The sequence below is a fragment of the Triticum dicoccoides genome, chromosome 6B (assembly GCF_002162155.2).
Source record: "Triticum dicoccoides isolate Atlit2015 ecotype Zavitan chromosome 6B, WEW_v2.0, whole genome shotgun sequence".
In the NCBI taxonomy this organism is placed as follows: Eukaryota; Viridiplantae; Streptophyta; class Magnoliopsida; order Poales; family Poaceae; genus Triticum; species Triticum dicoccoides.
In genome coordinates this window covers 168,476,934-168,498,597 of record NC_041391.1, presented here as the reverse complement: position 1 = coordinate 168,498,597, position 21,664 = coordinate 168,476,934, and the positions used below count along the sequence as shown (strand labels likewise).

Sequence of the window (21,664 nt, the reverse complement as noted above, 5' to 3'; positions counted from 1 at the left end):
CCAACACAAAGTACTTCAAAGAGTACCCCAAAGTTTCTACCAGAGAGTCAAGACGAAAATGTGTGCCAACCCCTATGCATAGGTTCATGGGCGGAACCCGCAAGTTGGTCACCAAAACATACATCAAGTGGGACATGATATCCCATTGTCACAACAGATAAGCACGGCAAGACATACATCAAGTGTTCTAAAATCATTAAAGACTCAATCCGATAAGATAACTTCAAAGGGGAAACTCAATTCATCACAAGAGAGTAGAGGGGTAGAAACATCATAAGATCCAACTATAATAGCAAAGCTCGGATGCATCAAGATCGCGCCACAGAGGGAACACGAGAGAGAACATGAGAGAGAGAGAGAGAGAGATCAAACACATAGCTACTGGTACATACCCTCAGCCCCGAGCGTGAACTACTCCCTCCTCATCATGGATAGCGCCGGGATGATGAAGATGGCCACCGGTGAGGGATCCCCCCTCCGGCAAGGTGCCGGAACGGGCTCCCGAGAGGTTTTCGGTGGCTACAGAGGCTTGCGGCGTCGGAACTCCCAATCTATCTTCTCCTTCGATGTTTTTAGGGTATATGGGATTACATAGGTGAAGGAAGTCGGTCGGGGGGGTGCTCGAGGGGCCCACGAGATAGGGGGAGCGCCCAGGGGGTGGGCGCGCCCAACTATCTCCTGGCCTCCTCGAGGATCTTCTGACATGAACTCCAAGTCTCCTGGATCATATTCTTCCCAAAAGTCATGCTGCCGAAGGTTTCATTCCGTTTGGACTCCGTTTGATATTCCTTTTCTTCGAAATACTGAAACAGGCAATAAAACAGCAATATGGGCTGGGCCTCCGGTTAATAGGTTAGTCCCAAAAGTAATATAAAAGTGTATAATAAAGCTCGTAATCATTCAAAACAGATAATAAAATAGCATGAATGCTTCATATTATAGATACGTTGGAGACGTATCAGTAGTTCATGTGATTTTTAGCTAAATCTGTGCAAGAGGGATTTGTAGGAGAGTGGTAGTGCAGTAAGCATGCTATTTGGATTGACACAAAAGTTTAGTTTGATCAACGGTAGTACCAATCTAGTTTTGCGGTTGTTCCTAGATCCAGATCCGCTGTTATTGTGGCATTTGAATCCGTGCGGTACTACCGCTCCTCCTGGAGCGGTACTACCGAATCCACGCTCATTATCTGCCTCGCGCGGTACTACTGCTCCCTTGGAGAGGTACTACCGCTCGGGGCGCGGAAGTAAAAAATTACTTCCGCTCCAGGCGTAGTACTACCGTGCCACCCCGTCACGGTACTACTGCGGCTGGAGCGGATGTAATTTTTTACATCCGTGCGCCGGTCCGGTACTACCGTAGATTTGCAAATAATTTTTTCTTGTCCTTCCAAATCTCGTGCTTGCTTGTTTCTTTTGGCTTTGGCCCTGGTCTTTTCATTGATCCTTCTCATTTTTCTTGCATGTTCTTGTGTTGTGTGTCTAGGTGGTGGCTCCGGTTCCAATGTCCGTCGATCGAATCTGGTCCGTGACACGGGCTCGAAGCGCCTGCGCAACCAAGATGGAACTCTAGAGGGCTCCAATGCCTCTCAACGCAAAACCAAGCACACCTCCATGAAGCTCAAGGAGCCCACCATGGGCATGAATGAGATACCCCTCGCTGAGTTTATCGTTCGAAGTAAGATCAACCCATATGTGAATCCACGTGCCAACTTCAGACGGAATGATCTGTTCTGGACCAAGCAGCAAAACCTTACCTATCTGGATGTGATCAAGGCCAAGCAGAACATCTACGTGGACGTGCACTGGATTGACATGAATCACATGAGGCAGGATAAGCACTGTAACTATTTTGGTGAGGCTTTGGACCTGGTGGAGCAATTTGGCATTGAGCACATGCTTACCTTTCACCTGGACTTTGACCTAGAGATTGTGGCTCAGTTCTTTGCTTCGGTCCACTTCCATTCTGATGAGGCAAGGACCATGACATGGATGACCAATGGTCAACAGATGACTGCTACGTGGAAGGACTTCATGGATTTGCTTCAGGTTCCTAATGCGGGGCTCGACATGCCCGTTGGTGTTCGCCCTCATGCCAACCCTGAGTCAGCCAACAAGAACAAGCTTCAGCCCTTCTTTGTTGAGAAGACGCTTCCTAGTAAGAAGAAGGTGTGGGTGCTGAACTCCTTCCTTGACATCATGCATCGGATCTTCCGCAACTCCTTCTTCTCGCGCATCGGTAACAAGGACAACGTGCATGCCTATCTTGTGGATATGATGCTCCTTTGTGAGGAGGCGCGTCATGCTCAGATGCAACCACTTGATGTCTCACATATCATGTGGTGCGAGCTTTAGTTTGTGGTGTTCAACCATAAGGTCCCCATCTATGGGCATTACCTGTTTCTCTTGATCACGAAGACTTTCGAGAAGCTCTATCCCGATGATGAGTTTGTTGCCCCCGACTGGATTCGTCATGAGCCCATCAAGCTCTGCATCAAGAGCCAATGGGCTAACACCACCACCAATGTTGAGGCCGAGGCTGCCAAGATGGATGTTGATGAGGATGAGATCGATGAGGAGGAAGTGGATGAGGACAGTTCCGATGGATACACTCCTCCCTCTACTGAGCCCTCTTGGGATAAGAAGCTAAAGAAGAAGATGAAGGCTCTATTCTGCATGCAGGCCCAGGGGCAGTACAGGGCCCATGTTGCCTCCAAGGAGAGTCACCAGTGCGATAAGAAGATATTGAGGTCCTTTGGCGAGATTGTGCACAGTGGCTCAGAGGAAATCATCACTCCGGAGGCTGCCTGGATAGCCAAGCAGGAGTATTAGTGGACGGAGTCAGAGGAGGAGCCTATTCCCACTGCCGAGACCGACGAGGAGTCGTTTTCTGCCTGAGCTACCACCTGTGTTGTAGGTGTCCTCTCTGCCTTTTTGGTGTCTCGATGCCAAAGGGGGAGAGAGTGTAGGATTTGCGCGTCTTGTGTCGTGTGTTTAACTTTGTCGCTTTGCTTTCGGTCTATTGAACCTCGTTTGCTTTGGTTTGGTTTGTGCTCGTAAGACTAAGTTATCTATCATATGGTGTAAGACATATGCTCTCTAGCGTATTTTATTGTCTTTGTTACTCAGTAGTTCGTGAGCCTATGCTATCTTGTGTCCTTCTCTTTATGCTCATATTCATCTTCTTGCCTACTTGCTTAGTGTTAGTTATATTGTCAAGAAATGCCTTGTCTATAAAATATAGGGGGAGTGTTGATCCTAGTATGTGTGCCATGCAGTCCAAAGCACTTCTCTAAGAGTACACACATCTAGAGGGAGCCATCTATATTTTATAGATGGTGGGTTTGTCGTTGCTTCATTTTATATCCCTATGTGAAAATCTCGTATATTGTCATCAATCCACCAAAAAGGGGGAGATTGTAAGGGCATATTTATCCCTTAGTAGTTTTGATGATTGATGACAATGCTTTTGCGGACTAATCGTGTGCATTGAGCATTTCAGATATATCATGTCTAAGCACAAGACAATTTGGTGCCCCTCGAAGACTATTGAAGACAACGTTTCTCTACGTTTCTTTTCGGTGGATTTGAGTCATAGGAAAGCCGTACTATTAAGAGGGGTCCGCGTTGGAAAGGTTTGCGTGGAATCTGACGTACACGTCTGTCCCTTTTTGCACAACCTTTCCTTTGACTCTTTGGAGCATCCTCCATTTCTCCGTGTCTCTGCAAAATGAAGGACTCCTGATGTTGTTGAACTGAGGCAGGCGGTAGTGCTGCTCTCTAGAGCGGTACTACCGTAGGCCCTCGCGGTAGTACCGGGCACCAGCATGGTAGTACCGTGGCCTCAGGCCAGGTGCAACTGCTCGAGCAGTAGTAGGGGCGGATGTAATTTTTTACATCCGTGCCCTACACAGTAGTACCGCGCCTGAGCGCGGTAGTACCATGAGCTCTAGCCAGGCACAGCAGCATGAGCGGAAGTAGGGGCGGATGTAATTTTCTACATCGGCGCCCTACACGGTAGTACCGCTCTAGGCGTGTGGTAGTACCATGTCGGATTTTTGCATAGACCTAAACTCAGCGGAAGTAGTCACAGATGTAATTTTTTATGTCCGTGCCTTCTCAGCCTTGACTATCCCTGCCTTGCGGTAGTAACGCAAGGGGGTGCTGTAGTACCGCAACAGTGGTTCTACCGCTCCCTGCCTTAGCATATCAGATCTAGTCCTGGCCTCTGCCGTGCCAGCGGTGAAAGTGCAATCATGCCCTTAATCATATTTTGATGTTGATGACAACATGCATGTTGGGAGTAATCATGTTTATCAAGTATATCTCAGGATTATGTCTCAAGGGCGGTGTGTGGATCATGACTACGGACATAAAAACATATATACATATATCACTCGAGAGCAGAGACACAAGACAAAGACAGAAAGCTTTGGCTTCTTTTTTGGTTTGTTATTGAGTATAGGGATCCCGCACTATTAAGAGGGGATCATTGGATTTCGCGAAAGAACTTGGTCAAACCCACAAAATTCCCTCACATATCATCTCAAGATTCTTCCTCTAGCTTATGCACAAATATTGGTATGTTTCTATGAGGTTCAGCTATCACCGGACGTCCGAAAGTCTACAGACGTCCGACCTCTCTGAGCCAACCAGGCTTCCAACTCTCCCCGGTTGTCCGGTGCATCTCCACGGAACTGATATTAGCGGAAGACCAATCTCACCGGACGTCCGACCACCAGACGTCCTCTCACCTCCGAATATTCTGTGCACTTCAACAGAATGTTATTTGCGGATTTCCGACCACACCGAACGTCCGGACACCGGACGTCCGCTCACCTCCGGATATCCGGTGCACTTCAATAGAATGTTATTTATGGATTTCCGGCCACACCAGACGTCCGGCCTCCGGACGACCGGCGCCTTCCGGGCGTCCGCTGGCTGTGAGTGCCATACCTCGTCTGTGCCCCTGGTAGATGTTCCAGCGACCGAACGACCGGCGGCATGGGCGGATGTCCAGTCTAATCTATGGCACCAGTCGTTTGGTACCCACCGGACGTCCGTCAGCCCCTCTGCACTAAGTGGCTCAATGGTCTGTTTTACACTCACACTATATATAGCCTTCTCCCTCTCCCAGGATATTGCTGACCATTCACTTTGAGCTTCCAAGAACACATCTCACTCCCTCTCTTGACACTCTACACCAAATCCTAGATCCCCAAAGGATTTGGGAACATTTGAGAGAAGTTCTCCAATCAAGTGATAGATCCACTCCTTCTCCTTCTACTCACCCAAGGAATTCGTGATTTGAGCAAGTTCTTGAACATTCCCCAATGTTCTTGTTACTCTTGGAGGTTGGAGACTCCTAGGCTGTAGGAGTCTTTCAGAGAGGAATCGACCATTGTGATTACCCTCGAAAAAGTTTGTGAGGGTTTGGAGACCACCCCAAGGTCTACCACTAGTGGTTGAGAAACGCCTTCGTGGTGTTGTCTCAAAGAGAGAATAGGGTGAGCCTTCGTGGTGTTGGTGTGCCTTCGTGGTTACATCCACCTCTCTAAACAGTGACGTAGCTTCCCTCCAAGGAATTGAACATCAGCATACATCCTCGTCTCTCGGAGTTGTGGTTATTCCTACCCTAACTCCCTACTTGTGGTTACTTGTCTCTTGCTCTTACGTTTATCATATTGTGCTTGCTTACTCATATATTAGTGCCACTTGTTTAGCTTGCTTAGCTCTTAGTATCTTACTTGCAATTGTTAGGCTTACTTACATATTCCGCATTATTGCCAAAAATTGCTAAGTAACAATTAAAATTTGTAGTTGTACCTATTCACCCAACTCTAGGTCCATCTCGATCCTTTGAATTAGTATCAGAGCCTCGTGCTCTATTCTTGTGGCTTAACCGCCCTAGAGCGAGATGAACCCCGATGGGACTCCCCTTATTGCAGATCCGATGAATATGGGCGCGGCTTCCACGGAAGCCAAGTCCTTCCCTTCAAAGGATCTAGAACAAGCTCTTGCTAAGCAAAAGGAGGAGCATGATGCCTCTCTTGAGGCCTTGGTCCAAATGAGGTTAGCCACACTAACCACGAGGTGCCTACCCCTTCACTTTGCCAACAACCTCCTAGCAATGAACACTCCAGTGTTCCTTGGCTCGATGGAAGACCTCAAATAGAGAAACCTAAGTATAACCCTCAAGGCAAACCTCCTTTACTTGATGCCACTTCCGATTTTGCCTTGTGGAGAGTTGCTATGCAGGATCATCTTCGATATGGAAATGATGAGATGCTGGAGATCTTGGAGTATGGTTACCATTTGGTTGATCGAAAGAACCTTACACCAAGAGAAATTTATGACAAGAATCTCAATGACACCACAATCATAGGTATAAGGAGAGGTATGGCTGAAAAGCAAAGGAGACCATTCATACACATCACAAGTGCCAAAGAACTATCGGGAAGTATTGTAAGATCCAAGACCGGTACCTCCACTCTTTGACTTGCTCAATATGAAATTGCCAAGGGGCAATTGCAAAACTTTTGTATGGAGAAAGGTGAATCTCCCAATCAACTTCTTGAGCGTCTCATGACTCTCACTGCTGACATTGAGTTGTTTGAGTGTGACAAGACACAAGATGGATTCAACATGACTAAGAAATTTCTTGTGGACAAGCTGCTCCATGCTCGTGCTCCCTATCATCACCAAATGGTGTGGGACATAAGACAACACCATGCCTTCAAGGAAATGACTCCGGATGACATCATATCCACTTTCCAGCTATTTGAAGAGTCAAAGGCAAATGCTACAAAACATATTTCCATGCATGGTACCTCAACATCAAAGATCAATCTTGCATTGAAGGCCAAGCATGTATGTGAAGATGAGCAAAGTGAAGAAGAAGAAGAAGATGATGATGATGATGAAGATGGTGATGAGATGGAATCTGATGAGGGCCCTTCATATGAAGACATGGCCCTTTTTGTCAAGAAGTTTAGTGCGGGGAAATTCAAAGGAAGATTCCAGAAGAAGAAAGTGAGAAAATGCTACAACTGTGAAGAAACCAATCACTTCTCCAACGAGTGCCCTTCTGAGAAGAGAGAAGATAAACCAAGGTTTCGCAAGACCTTTCCCAAGAAGAAGTTGCCAAATCCTTTGTACTCCAATCTCAAGAAGAGAGATGGGAAAGCAATGGTTGCTCTTGAAGAATCCGACCCGGATGATGTTAGTAGTGTTGCTGGAGTTGCTCAAGATTCTCAAAACACGTTGAGGCTAGTTAACAAGAGTGGTGATGTTGTCACCTACAACTACATGAAGGACTACAAGGGCAACACTCACAAGTGCCTTATGGCAAAGGCCGTAGTAGAAGATGGATAGGACCAAAGCTCTCCTAACAAGGTCAAGGTAACCCCACGATCAAATCCTCCTCTATTCACTCCCTCTACTCCTAGTGATGAGTATCTTGATGCGGAGGATAGTTATGAGGATGATGATATTAGATGATCCTATGTTTGCTAAACTTAATAAGTTCATGTGCTCCCTCAAAGGAAATAAGCTCACTATGTTTCATATGCTTATGGAGATGGTTAGTAAGCACACCATCACCATTAAGGAACTCGAAACCCTCGTCATTGAGGAAAAGGAAAAATATGAAATCCTTGAGCGGAAAGTCCAATATGTGGAAACACAAAATGATGAACTATGCTTGAAAATTGGTGCAAACATTGATGTTCATGCTAAAGATCTTGCCTCCTTGAAAAAGGCTAAGGACTCTTGTGTAGAGTTGATGAATGATAAAAGTAAGCTTGTGAAGTCTCATGCTTCTCTCTCTAAGGATTGTGAGCTCCTATCTGTGTCCCTCAAGACTAAGGAAGAAGAGCTCACCCTTCTTACAAAGAGTTTTGAGACGCTCAAGCTTACTTATCTTGAAACTCTAGCCAAGGCCTACTCTTCTCCCATTATTAATGTTGAGGCTTGTACTACTAACTCTAGTAGTGATCTAGCATCTATTATTGAGTAGAATCGCTTTCTCAAAGATCAAATCGAGAAAGGTATCATGACATGTGCTCAAGGACAAAAGAACCTTAATGAGGTGTTGAGCCAACACAATGAGGTGTTTGCCAAAGAGGGGCTTGGGTTTGACCCAAGCACAAGCAAGAAGAAGTCGTCCTCTCAAAAGTGCACAACCCCTCTAAAGGAAACATTTGTACGAGAAGGGCACAAGGAGAAAGGTAAGGTTGTTAGTGGGAAGGCCACAAGGGGCATGCCCACTCTCAACAAGCCAAAAGAGTTCATACCTCCACCCTATGTACTTCGTAAAACCAAGGATTGAGAAGTTTATGCAAAATTTGTTGGTCCTCGAAATGCATTCTGATTCTATGCTATTTGGGTCCCTAAGATCCTTGTGACTAACTTGAGAGGTCCCATTGCAAAATGGGTGCCTCTAACCAAGTCATAATTGTGTGTAGGTTACCTTCTCCGGTGGAGTAAAATGGGTGATTGATAGTGGATGTACCAATCATATGACCGGAGATAGCAAATTGCTCTACGATTTCATGGAAGCTATTCAACCATTCATGAGCATTATGTTTGGTGGAGGTTAAAAATGACATGTACTCGGGTTGGGCAAGGTGGCTATCACAAATGACATGTCTCTTGCAAATGTCATGCTTGTCCAATCCCTTAAATACCATTTGCTTTCTGTTCGCCAATTGGCTTCTGTTGGTTATGATACACTCTTTGGACTAACGGATGTGAAAGTCTTTAAGAGAGATACTCTTGAAGTGGCCTTTGTTGGAGAGTTAGATGGAAACCTTTACACGGTTGATTTCTCGAAAGAGAGCACATTCCATGCAACTTGTCTAATGGCCAAGGCCGACAAGGGGTGGCTATGGCATCGCCGGCAAGCCCATGTCGGCATGAGAAATCTTCAAGATCTCTTACAGGGTAATCACATCCTTGGACTAACCAATGTCCCTTTTGAGAAAGATTGTGTGTGTAGTGCATGCATAGCCGGGAAGCAACATCACTCAAAGCACCCACCCAAGAACATTGTGTCTACTTCAAGGCCCCTGGAGCTCCTTCATGTGGATCTTTTTGGGCCTCCTTCATGGGATAGTATTGGGGGGGGGGGATTACAGACATGTTATTGTTGATGATTACTCAAGATATACATGGGTCTTCTTCCTCAAGTCCAAGGACGAGACAAAGATCACCTTCATTGATTTTGCCAAGCAAGCACAACACAAGTTTGACAAAGAAATCTTGGCAATAAGAAGTGATAATGACTTCGAGTTCAAGAACTACACCTTGGAAGAATTTCTTAGTGATGAAGGGATTGAGCATCAATATTCAGCTCCATACACTCCACAAAAAAATGGTGTAGCAGAAAGGAAGAACCGCACACTTGTGGAGATGGCAACATCGCATGCCATGCATCAAACCGGCTCTTTCTCCACACTATATTGGAAAAGACTCCATATGAGCTTCTAACTCGGAACAAGCCAAATGTCAAGTACTTTCGTGTATTTGGGTGCAAATATTTCATCCTCAACAAAAGAGAACAGTTAGGAAAATTTCAATCCAAAACCATTGAGGGCATATTTGTTGGCTATGGATCAAACTCTCACGCCTATAGAGTCTACAACAAATCCAATGGATGTGTTGAAACTTGTGAGGTGGTGTTTGATGAATTTAATGGCTCCCATGGGGAGCAAGCTGATCTAAGTGATGTAGGTGAAGAAGATTCTTCTCAAGATATCTTGACCATGGGTGTTGGTGCACTTCTTCCAATGGAACAAGAACCTCATGATGATGATGAAGAAGATGGAAGCTTCACACATCATCAAACTACTTCAACACCCTCACAACCACAAGCACCTATTGCTCAACCAATGCCCTTAGACCAAGTACAAGATGATGATCAAGTTCCTCTTCATGATAATAATCAAGAACAAGTCATCCTCAAGGGCAAGAACAAGAATGTGAAATCATTGACAATGCAAGATGAAGAAGAAGATCTTCCACCACATATTAATGATCCATATGTTGAGGATGTGGATGATGGACATGAAGTTGAACCTCGTGAAACTCTTACCTCCATCATGCCTCGACTGGCCGGTCATGTTGATGTTGATAAAATTCTCACCGGCATATCGGAATGTAGAGTCACTCGTAAATATTTGACAAACTTTTGTGCTCACTTCTCGTTTGTGTCTAGTGTTGAGCCTCTTAAGGTACAAGATGCATTGATGGACAATGATTGGCTCGTTGCTATGCAAGACGAGTTGAACAGTTTTGAATGCAACCAAGTGTGGTCATTAGTCAAGAGGCCACCTACCAAGCACAACGTCATTGGAACAAAATGGATTTTCAAGAACAAGCAAGATGAGAATGGTGTAATCATCCGCAACAAGGCAAGGTTAGTGGCACAAGGGTACTCACAAGTTGAAGGTCTGGACTTTGGTGAGACCTTTGCCCCCGTTGCCCATCTTGAATCCATTCGCATCTTACTTGCTTATGCCGCTTTCAATGGTTTTACATTACATCTAATGGATATGAAGAGTGCTTTCCTTAACGGTCCTCTACAAGAAGAAGTATATGTGTCACAACCACCTGGGTTCGTTGATCCCGATCACAAAGACTATGTGTATAAACTTCATAAGGCTTTGTATGGCCTCAAACAAGCACCTCGTGCTTGGTATGATCATTTTAAGAAGTTTTTACTCGATGATGGTTTTGTGAGAGTGGTGATCGATCCCACTCTTTTTACTAAGAGGGACAAGGGTGATTTGATCTTATGCCAAATCTATGTAGATGATATCATTTTTGGTTCTCCTGACATTCATTTGTGCAAGAAGTTTGCGGCTTCAATGACCAAGAATTTTGAAATGTCACTCAATGCGGATTTGAAGTTCTTTCTCGGATTTCAAATTCAACAATTTCAAGAAGGAATTTTCTTGTCTCAAGCAAAATACCTCAAGGATATCCTAGAGAAGTTTGGCATGTCTGATGCTAGTCCATGCAAGACACCCATGCCAACCAAAATTAGACTCACTGAAGACACAAATGGTATTCCTTTCGACCCATCTATTTATCGCTCTATGATTGGTTCATTGCTTTATCTTTGTGCATCTAGACCAGACATCATGTTCAGTGTATGCATGTGTGCTAGATTTCAAGCTTCCCTAGGGAAAGTCATCATAAGGAGGTTAAGCATATTCTTAGATACCTTGTTCACACCCCAAAGTTGGGTCTATGGTACCCCAAGGATGCTAAGTTTGATCTCATTGGGTACATGGATGCGGATTCAGCTGGAGACAAAGTGGATCGTAAGTCCACCTCTGGCGCATGTCAGTTTCTTGGACGCTCCTTGGTAAGTTAGTCCTCGAAGAAACAAAATTGCATTGCCCTCTCTATTGTAGAAGCTGAATACATTGCAACCGCCAGTTGTGCAACTCAATTACTATGGATGAGGCAAACTTTGAAGAATTACAGTATCACCTATAGACATGTGCCTCTTCTATGTGATAATGAAAGTGCCATCAATATTGCTGAGAACCCCAAAGATCATACCCGCACCAAGCACATTGATATTAGGTATCACTTCTTGAGAGATCATGTGGAAAAGGGTGATATTGAGATTGATCATCTTGGTACACATTTGCAACTAGCAGATATTTTCACCAAACCATTGGATGAAGCAAGATTTTGTCGACTTAGGCGTGAACTTGGTATCTTGGAGCTTCACAATATCATGTGAAATCTAGTACCCATTCATGCATGAAATTAATGTCTTGTCTTTATATAGGCATATATTTAGGGGGAGACACTCAACTCATGAGTACTCTCACCCTACGTAATGCATAAAAAAACAACCACTCTCAAAGCTACCATGTTATTCTAACTATGGTGCTTTCCATGATGGAGTAGTGATTATGCATCCAAAGTTCAAATCTTTGGGAAGCCATGTCAAGTACACTCATACATGGTGGCCTTGGCCACCGCTCTTGTCATTAAAACAGATGCTCATTGCTTAATATATTGTGTCTTTACATCTTGCTACGTATTGAACTCATCATCTTCCCATCATTGTCATTAGCACCAACTATGACACCCTAGTCTCAAAAATCCATAGGTGCTTCCGGTCATCCGCTATGTACCTGACATCCATAAAATCCTCTCTGGTGCCATATTACCAGTCGTCCGCTGAGACTAGACTTCTGCTAATTTTTCCCCTGGCCCAGGAACCGGACGTCCGTAGAACTCCGGTCGTCTGGACTTTTCTCGGGCACCAGACGTCCGTAGAACGCCAGTCGTCCATAAAAAGCCCTCTGTTGTCATCAGGCTGGTCGTCTCATCTCTCCGGTCTTCCATTAATTCTTTCCCTGGCCCAGGCACCGGACGTCCGTAGAACTCCAGTCATCCGGACTTTTCTCAGGCACATATATATAGCGCGGGGTGCGGTTCGGGTCAGTTTACCCTAATTTGTTCGCCCCCCTCTCCTCTGTTCCCCACCGTCACCGCCCCTGACTTGCGGCTCCTCGCTGTGGCTGCTCGCCGCCCGTACCCCTCACCGACGCCACACCGCTCGGGTCACCCCTGTCCCCGGTGCAGCCCACTACCTGATTCGCTCCGGTCGCTGTCTTCTTCTGCGTTCTTCACTCCGAGGTAGCACCTGTCTCTTCTCCCCTCATCCATCGATTCTTTGATCTATGGTGGGGGTGTTGATTTGGGTCTTCCTCCTCCCCTAGGTCATGATGCCCAAGACCAAGCACTCCGCACGCAAGCAGGTCACCGGTGGGCCATCTCACATGTCTTGTCGTGGTGGCGCCGATGACTCTCAGGAGCGGGCTCATCCTCGGAAGCGTGTCGCCCGTCCTCACAGCTCTACTAGCAACTCCTCCTCGGAGGAATCTGACTATGAGGATGAACTGGATGATTTGGAGCAGCCCGAGTCTGTTGCTGTCTGCACCTCCGCACCCAAGCTGGGAACTCGTAGGCCCACCTTCAAGCCTCCTCCTACTCTGGTGCAACCTCACGGTGATGCTCGTCACATCTCTCTTGAACCTCCTTTACCACTCGACCGCAATGTTAAGCGGTTCAACAAGGTTCCCATTGCTTCCTATATTAAGTTGCATCATGTTGTTGATCAATTTACGGTTGTTAGTGACTCTCAGGACAATCGCTTTCGCACTAATGTCCAGGCAGACATTTTTACCACTATCATCATTCCAAAGGGTCTATCCCTGCATTTATGCATTGACTTAGAGCATATTCGTGCACATCCGATGAAATATCCGGGGGCTATTGAGCTCATTGAGTCATCCAATCTTGCTGCTCCATTTTCATTTCAGCATGATTTTAACCAAGCTGCCATTCATCAATTCTATGCCACCTGTTACTTTGGTCCAAATAACACTGTCACTTGGATGACCTCTAACACCGTACTCCCGGCATCTTATTCTCAGTTTGTTGCTGCCCTTGGTTTCCCTGACACTGGGTTGAAAATCCATAAGGATGACCCAAACCATAGGCCCAAGGGCATTGATGTTTGTGCGGATCTTCTCAAACCTTTGGGTGAAATGACTAGGGATGAGAAACAAAAGGGCCTGAACCAAGTCTCCATCTGGCGCTCACCTTTCTACATCATCTATCAGTGTGTCATTCGCACCGTTTATCCTAAGATGGGTGACAAGGGCTCTTGCAATAGCTACTGCATTGATCTCATGCATCGCCTCTGTACATCTCCGAAGGGGAAGATCAATGTCCCTCATTTCTTGTGGCATGAGATCCGTCTCGCTTGTTTTCAGCACAAGCGGGCTTTTCCTCATGATACCTTTATTTAGGCTTTCATTAAGAGTGTTGCTTCATTTCCCATTGCCCGCACTCACTTGCATGAGCGATGGGTCATTCCACCTCACATGGCAGATGATTGGGTCCCCAAGGACCCTTCTGCTCTTGCTCGTCGCACTGCAGCTAGTGTTCCTCCTCCTACTACTCGTTCTACTCCTTCCAGTTCTGCATCCTTTGGGCGCATTGCTCGCTTTATTGGGAAGGCTCACTATGCAATGATGAAGGTGTTCACTTTTCATTGCTCCCAAAATCACGACGTTGTCACTCGCATGGTCAATTCCAAGAATGCTCTAGAGGCTCGTCTGAGAGACTCCAGAGTTTACGATGTGAGTGACGATGAACGTCTCCCTGACGAGCCACCTTATGACTTCGGTTTTCCCTCGGGTCCTGAGTGCGCTGACTTCTTTGACGATGCTAGTGGCAGTGGTGCTCATGATGATGATGATGATGCTCTCTGATGTTGCTATGACCCCCCTTTTGGGTATTTGATGCCAAGGGGGAGTAGGCACTATGTGATTCTATGATATTAGCTTGTATCGAACTCATTGTTATGTTTTTATTAGCTTGTATCGAACTCATGTTATGAGATTTTATAGACTTATGTTCTATGCTATGAGTGATGAACCTATATGGAGCCTATTTTAAAGCTTATGTTGTCTTGACTATCTTATGTATGAGATTTGGTTGTGTTGGTATCATATTGAGGGGGAGCTCTCTTCATGTTTATTCTTTATGGTATCATATTGAGGGGGAGCTCTCTTCATGCTTATTCTTTATTTATTGAGCTCCACATCAAATCCTTTCGATATTTGTGTGTGTGCATATATGTTGTCATCAAGTACCAAAAAGGGGGAGATTGAAAGTGCAATCATGCCCTTAATCATATTTTGATGTTGATGACAACATGCATGTTGGGACTAATCATGTTTATCAAGTATATCTCAGGATTCTGTCTCAAGGGTGGTGTGTGGATTATGACTACGGACATATATATATATATATATATATATATATATATATATATATATATATATATATATATATATATCACTCGAGAGCAGAGACACAAGACAAAGACAGAAAGCTTCAGCTTCTTTTTCGGTTTGTTCTTGAGTATAGGGATCCCGCACTATTAAGAGGGGGTCGTTGGATTTCGTGAAAGAACTTGGTCAAACCCACAAAATTCCCTCACATATCATCTCAAGATTCTTCCTCTAGCTTATGCACAAATATTGGTATGTTTCTAAGAGGTCCAGCTATCACCGGACGTCCAAAAGTCTACGGACGTCCGGCCTCTCTCAGCCGACCGGGCTTCCGGCTCTCCCCGGTTGTCCGGTGCATCTCCACAGAACTGATATTAGCGGAAGACCGATCTCACCGGACGTCCGGCCACCGGACGTTCGCTCACCTCCGAATATCTGGTGCACTTCAACAGAATGTTATTTGCGGATTTCCGACCACACCGGACGTCCGCTCACCTCCAGATATCCGGTGCACTTCAATAGAATGTTATTTGCGGATTTCTGACCACACCGAGGGTCCGGCCTCCGGATGACCGGCGCCTTCCGGGCGTCCGCTGGCTGTGAGTCCTATACCTCATCTTTGCCCCTGGTAGATGTTCCAGCAACGGGACGATCGATGGCCCGGGCGGACGTCTAGTCTAATCTGTGGCACCGGTCGTCCAGTACCCGCCGGACGTCTGTCAGCCCCTGTGCACTAAGTGGCTCAACAGTCTGTTTTACACTCACACTATATATGGCCTTCTCCTTCTCCCGGGATATTGCTGACCATTCCCTTTGAGCTTTCCAAGAACATATCTCACTCCCTCTCTTGACACTCTACACCAAATCCTAGATCCCTAAGGGATTTGGGAGCATTTGAGAGAAGTTCTCCAATCAAGTGATAGATCCACTCCTTCTCCTTCTACTCACCCAAGGAATTCATGATTTGAGCAAGTTCTTGAACATTCCCCAACGTTCTTGTTACTCTTGGAGGTTGGAGACTCCTAGGCGGTAGGAGTCTTTCAGAGAGGAATCGACCATTGTGATTACCCTTGGAAAAGTTTGTGAGGGTTTGGAGACCACCCCAGGTCTACCACTAGTGGTTGAGAAACGCCTTCGTGGTGTTGTCTCAAAGAGAGAGTAGGGTGAGCCTTCATGGTAACATCCACCTCTCTAAACGGTGATGTAGCTTCCCTCCAAGGAAGTGAACATCGGCATACATCCTCGTCTCTCGGAGTTGCGGTTATTCCTACCCTAACTCCCTACTTGTGGTTACTTGTCTCTTGCTCTTACGTTTATCATATTGTGCTTGCTTACTCATATATTAGTGCCACTTGTTTAGCTTGCTTAGCTCTTAGTATCTTACTTGCAATTGTTAGGCTTACTTACATATTCCGCATTATGCCAAAAATTGCTAAGTAACAATTAAAATTTGTAGTTGTACCTATTCACCCCCCTCTAGGTCCATCTCGATCCTTTCAAGCGGTAGTATCGTGGTCCGCCGTGGTAGTACCGCAGGCCCATGCGGTAGTACCACTTGTATGGTGCGGTAGTACCGCGTGTTGCGGGCTAAGTTAGTGGATAACGGTTGGATTTGTTCTTCCACTATAAAAGGAGTGTCTTCTTCTCCGAGTTGACTACCTCTTCCATCTCTAAGCTCCATTGATGCTCTAAGCTCCATTTTTGCCCGATCTCTCTCCCTAGACAATCAAACTTGTTGATTCTCTAGGGATTGGTTGAGAAGGCCTCGATCTACACTTCCACCAAGAGAAATTTGATTCCCCCCACTAATCCCTTGCGGATCTTGTTACCCTTGGGTGTTTGAGCACCCTAGACGGTTGAGGTCACCGCGGAGCCGTAGTCCATTGTGGTGAAGCTTCGTGGTGTCGTTGGGAGCCTCCAATTAAGTTGTGGAGATTGCCCCAACCTTGTTTGTAAAGGTTCGGTCGCCGCCTCCAAGGGCACCAATAGTGGAATCACGGCATCTCGCATTGTGTGTGGGCGTGAGGAGAATACGGTGGCCCTAGTGGCTTCTTGGGGAGCATTGTGCCTCCACACTGCTCCAACGGATACGTACTTCCCCTCAAAGGGAAGGAACTTCGGTAACACATCCTCGTCTCCATCGGTTCCACTCTTGCTTATCTCTTACCTTTACTTGTGCAAGTTATATTGTGTTATATCCCTTGCTTGCTTGTGTGCTTATTGTTGTTGCATCATATAGGTTGCTCACCTAGTTGCATATCTAGACAACCTACTTTGATGCAAAGTTTAATTTGGTAAAGAAAAGCTAAAAATTGTTAGTTGCCTATTCACCCCCCCTCTAGTCAACTATATCGATCCTTTCAATGTTTTTAGGAATTGCTAGTTTCAAGATAAGGCTAAGAGATGACCCATTGTAGACTCTTTTTGTCATCTCTAGATTACATGCAAAACTTAAGATAAGACTATCTTATAAACCATTGTACATGCCCTTATGGGCTCGTATGCTAATGGAGCCCCCCCTGATGGCCTCTCTTTCCTGTTTTACTAAATTTTCTGGGATTTAATAAAAAAGGATTCCATGTCCTTGTTCGGGATTTTGAGGAGGGCTCTCTAGATATCCAGAGGCTCAACTATGCTATTGTCACATTGATCTCTAAGGAACCCGATGCTAAGGATATGAAGAAATTTAGGTATATATGCCTTAGTAATTGCTTTATAAAAATCTTTAGCAAAGCTATGGCTAATAGAGTGTCTCCTGTGTGACAAAGACTACTTTCTCCGTGTCAGTGTGGGTTTGTCCGAGGAAGATTCATTCTAGACAGTGTGATCACAACCCGAGGCCATCCATGAACTACATAACTCTGGCAAGCCTGGGGTTATCCTCAAATTATATTACGAGAAAGCTTATGATAGGGCTAACTAAGATTTCTTGGTGGAGATGCTAGTCTAGAGGGTTTGGCAATAAGTGGATTAGGTGGGTATTGTCCATCATCCAAAATAGCTCCTTTAGTGTCCGTATTAATGACACCAGTGGACCTTATTGTGTTGGTGGGAAGGCTTGAAACAAGGGGACCCATTCTCTCCCATGTTGTTCAACCTTGTGGCTGATGTGTTCTCCAGGATGTTAGAGAAAGATGTCAGAACTAATGTTATTTATGAGATTATTCCTTATATAGTACCTGATAGCTTAGTCAGTCCTCAATATGTTGGTGATATGGTGTTTTTCCTTGATCCTAATCCTGAATGCGCCAGAAACTCAAAGTGGCTGCTTTCTTATTTTGACAAGATATCGAGTATGAAGATTAATTATGATAAATGAGATTTGTTGAGTGTTAATCTTGATGATGCTTCTTCCAAGTTGCTTTCACAAATTTTCTGTCTTAAAATTGGGACTTTTCCCTTGAAATATTTGGGAGTTCCTTTGCACTATTTGAAGCTGAGGAGTTCCATCACTACCGATGGTCGCCATCGAGCACGCTCGCACGACGCCATGTCTGTGGTCTTCGACATCGATCTGCCCGATGGAGTCGCAATGTCCCGACCACCACCATCAACTACCGTACCCACGAGCAGAGGGACCTCTTAGGTCGCGGGCACCACCCGGATCGGGGCCACAATCATCTACCCGGAGCAGAGATCCGAGCCGTCCTGGGCCCAAAATTGATCCGCCCTTGCACAAGCTCTCAGTCCTGGCCATCTCCGCCGCATGAGCATCCTGCACCACTGGCGGAAGAAAAGAGGCACCACTGGGACCCGCACCCTGCTGCCAACAGTCGTCGCGCAAGCCGTAGTGACTGACCCGCCGACCGATGTAGCCAGGCACCCTACGACGGCCGAACCAGACCGAGGCAAGGGGAAATCCCTGCCACGACCTAGCCCTCCGCCCACCGGAGCCGCGAGGAGCAACCAAGGCCAGCCAGATCCACGGACGACCTCGAGCAGCTCCCTCGCACCACGCTCGCAGCACCCGGCGAGATCCCTCGATGGATCCGGGCCACCACTACTTGCCCGTAGCACACCCCATTCGCCAACAACCATGATCTCCTAGAGGCAGGGCCGCGACCTTCGGCCCATGCCTACCTGACTCGCGCCGCTCAACACACCAGACCGGAAGGGCCATCGTCATCCAGACCAGCGCTGGCCTGCCGAGCGCGCACCACCGCACCTTTGGAATCCGTGCAGCCGTGGCAGCCCTGCCATCTGCCCACGCTGGCGGCACGATCGCCTGACTTGCTGCCGCCGCACCTCCGACACGGTGTCGTCCCGCGCTGCGCACACTATCGAGAGGGAGAAACGCCCCCCGCCTACGCCGTCTGGCTTTGCCCGACGACGGCCAAGGGGAGGAAATGCGAGGAGGGGATGGGAAGCGGTGGAAGTTAGGGTTCACATCCTGTGCACACTATCGGGCGAGACGAGTTTTCTTTTTTTTTTTGCGAGGAAAAGGGGGTTTCATTCATCAAGCAGCAGCCAGATCTGCATTACATAGGTCCGGCACCTCGTCCGGACCGGATCGAAGCCACACCGCAGTGCGCTTATTTATTCTACCATAGTTCGCTAAATAATGGCTAACAACATTCTGTTCTCTCCTTACATGCTTGACTAGATATTCCCCACGTTCCTGTAGAAGCCTAGTGATCTCACGAACCATCATCAGGTGCTCCGACCTGTTCACTCCACCTTCCTTCACCAGCTTGGCCACATCTAGGCAGTCCGTTTGAACAACAATTGGTAGTGCAGACCATTGGGAGGCTAGGGAAATGCCCTCCCTACATGCTGCAAGTTCAGATTCCAGCGGGGACGCACATTGCCGTAATTCTCGGCTAGAAGAGAAGATTATAGCTCCATGTTCGTCTCGAAGAACCATACCCGCCCCAGCACTCCCGTCCTTGCCACAGAAGGAGCCATCAACGTTAAGCGCTGCCCATCCAGCTGGCGGTGCCTCCCATCTTGGAGCCTGCTCCTTTGCCTGGTACGCATACGATATTGGTTTCCTCCTGTCCTGGTGGCCAGCCACCATCTTCCCTTTCACATGATCGCCAAGAGGGTCTGCCTGAAGGGCCAGCAAGGAGCTGATATAGCTAGTCAGAAACCTTGACGAGGCCTCCACTGGTGGTGGCCGTTTGTCGTGGACGATCTCATTCCTTACGTGCCAGCAGCGCCAAATCGTCATAAGCGTGTACATGCGCTCCTCCTCCGGCAGGTCAGCGAGCACATGGAGGAGCCACTTCGGTCCTGTGTTCACTAGCCGCCGGACGTCTGGGATGTTCCACTGCTGCGCCATTGACTGCCATAGGGCGACCGCTTGGGGGCATCTACATAAAGCATGGAAAGTGTCCTCCGGTTCGGTGGCACACACAGGGCAAAGATTAGACAGTTCAAGAGTACGAGAATGTTTATTTGTCCAAGTGGGAAGACAGTTTGTCGCTACCCTCCAAGCAAACACACGCACCTTTGGAGGAGCAGGGCACCTCCATAAAAAAGCCCAGACGGCTCGTAAGGGCGAGACGAGTTTTCGATCTACTCGGATACGTGCCCTAGCTATTCTAGCCGGGCAAAAAAAAATTGATACTTAAGTTGGTGCCAACGAAATGAGCAGTACATTGTGAATATTTTCGTTCCCTGTAGCTTCTAGTATGAACGTAGCGTTTTTTTGGCAGTAGTAGTAGGAGTAGCATTTTTCTATGATATCAATAACTCCCGAACGTCAGGAATCTACGTTCTCGTCCCGAACGGCTCCATCGCCGTCCATTTATTCCAGCACGAATCATAGTACATAGGCTGCCACGGTATCTTTTCCAAACGTTCGGGCTGGATGGCGAGCCACCGAACGAAACCAACACGCATCTTATCCGTTCGGGCTGGGTGGCTGCCGCGTCGGCGTGCCCAGCTCGTGCGGGGTGGCTTACCTGGCGGTGTGCCCGGAGACCACGGCGGGAGGAGATGCTCCAGGAGCACAAGCGGTCGTGCTCGGGGCGGCTCCAGCGATGCACGGGGAGCTGCGCGAGTGCAGAGTGAAGGCGATTGCCCGGGAGGCGCGGTGGTTGTTGCCGCCCGCCGGCAGCGGGCGCCGTAGCACCGGGCCGGGGCCGAGCGGCGTGGCCGTAGAACGCTGCTGGTGTCGGCGCCGTAGGAAGCGCAGCTGCGGGTCCCCGTTGTTTTGGCGCCATGAGCCGCGGGGGGCACTGCCTCGCTTCTGGCCAGTGAATCAGCTTGCGGCCATTCATGGTTCGAAGCGGCCTTCGTCGTCGATGCACGCCCACGACAGTTGGCGCAGCAGCAGCAAGGGGCGACTAAGGGATTACGCCATGTAAGTAACCCACCCTCTCAGTCCTGGCATAAGCACTAACTGAATCTCATTTCGTGAGCAGCACTTGGTGTATACAGACTGAGAGTGCGATTCAGAAGAAATAGAGTCACACCATTGTCATGAAGCAGGAGCTAACTGTGAGTTTCTAATGCATTCCAGGAGTAACTATTTTCGAGCCAATGGGATAAGGAAATTGTTGTTCCTGTGATAATGCCATGACAATTGGTTTGAGAAGACAGTGACACTTTTTATGCTCGATGGTTAGACAGTTTGCCTCCTAGCAAATTCAGATTAGGTGTGTAGATGATTTTTGCAGAATCTGGACATGGCAAATCGACAAATTGTAGACTTTGATGGGGCCACCAGATTAGTGTATGTTTGGGCATTTTTTTCAGAACCAACCTTTTGAACTAGTGTTCATTCAAATTTTACTACCCATGCCAAATTCAGACAGACCCATGGCAACTTAATTTCCCCCTATGTTTTTACAGGCGCTTTTAGATGATTCTTTTAGCCTTTTAGCC

The 21,664-nt window shown here is 47.0% G+C and overlaps 1 protein-coding gene across 1 annotated transcript; it reads left to right on the top strand.

The window, feature by feature from the left end:
• The first annotated feature begins 20,652 nt into the window (after positions 1-20,652).
• Positions 20,653-21,610, top strand: LOC119324224. Its single transcript, XM_037597991.1, has 2 exons — positions 20,653-21,140; positions 21,300-21,610. The coding sequence occupies exons 1-2, from the start codon at positions 20,818-20,820 to the stop codon at positions 21,346-21,348; spliced, it is 372 nt and encodes a 123-aa protein (XP_037453888.1). The 5' UTR covers positions 20,653-20,817; the 3' UTR covers positions 21,349-21,610.
• Positions 21,611-21,664: the final 54 nt, after the last annotated feature.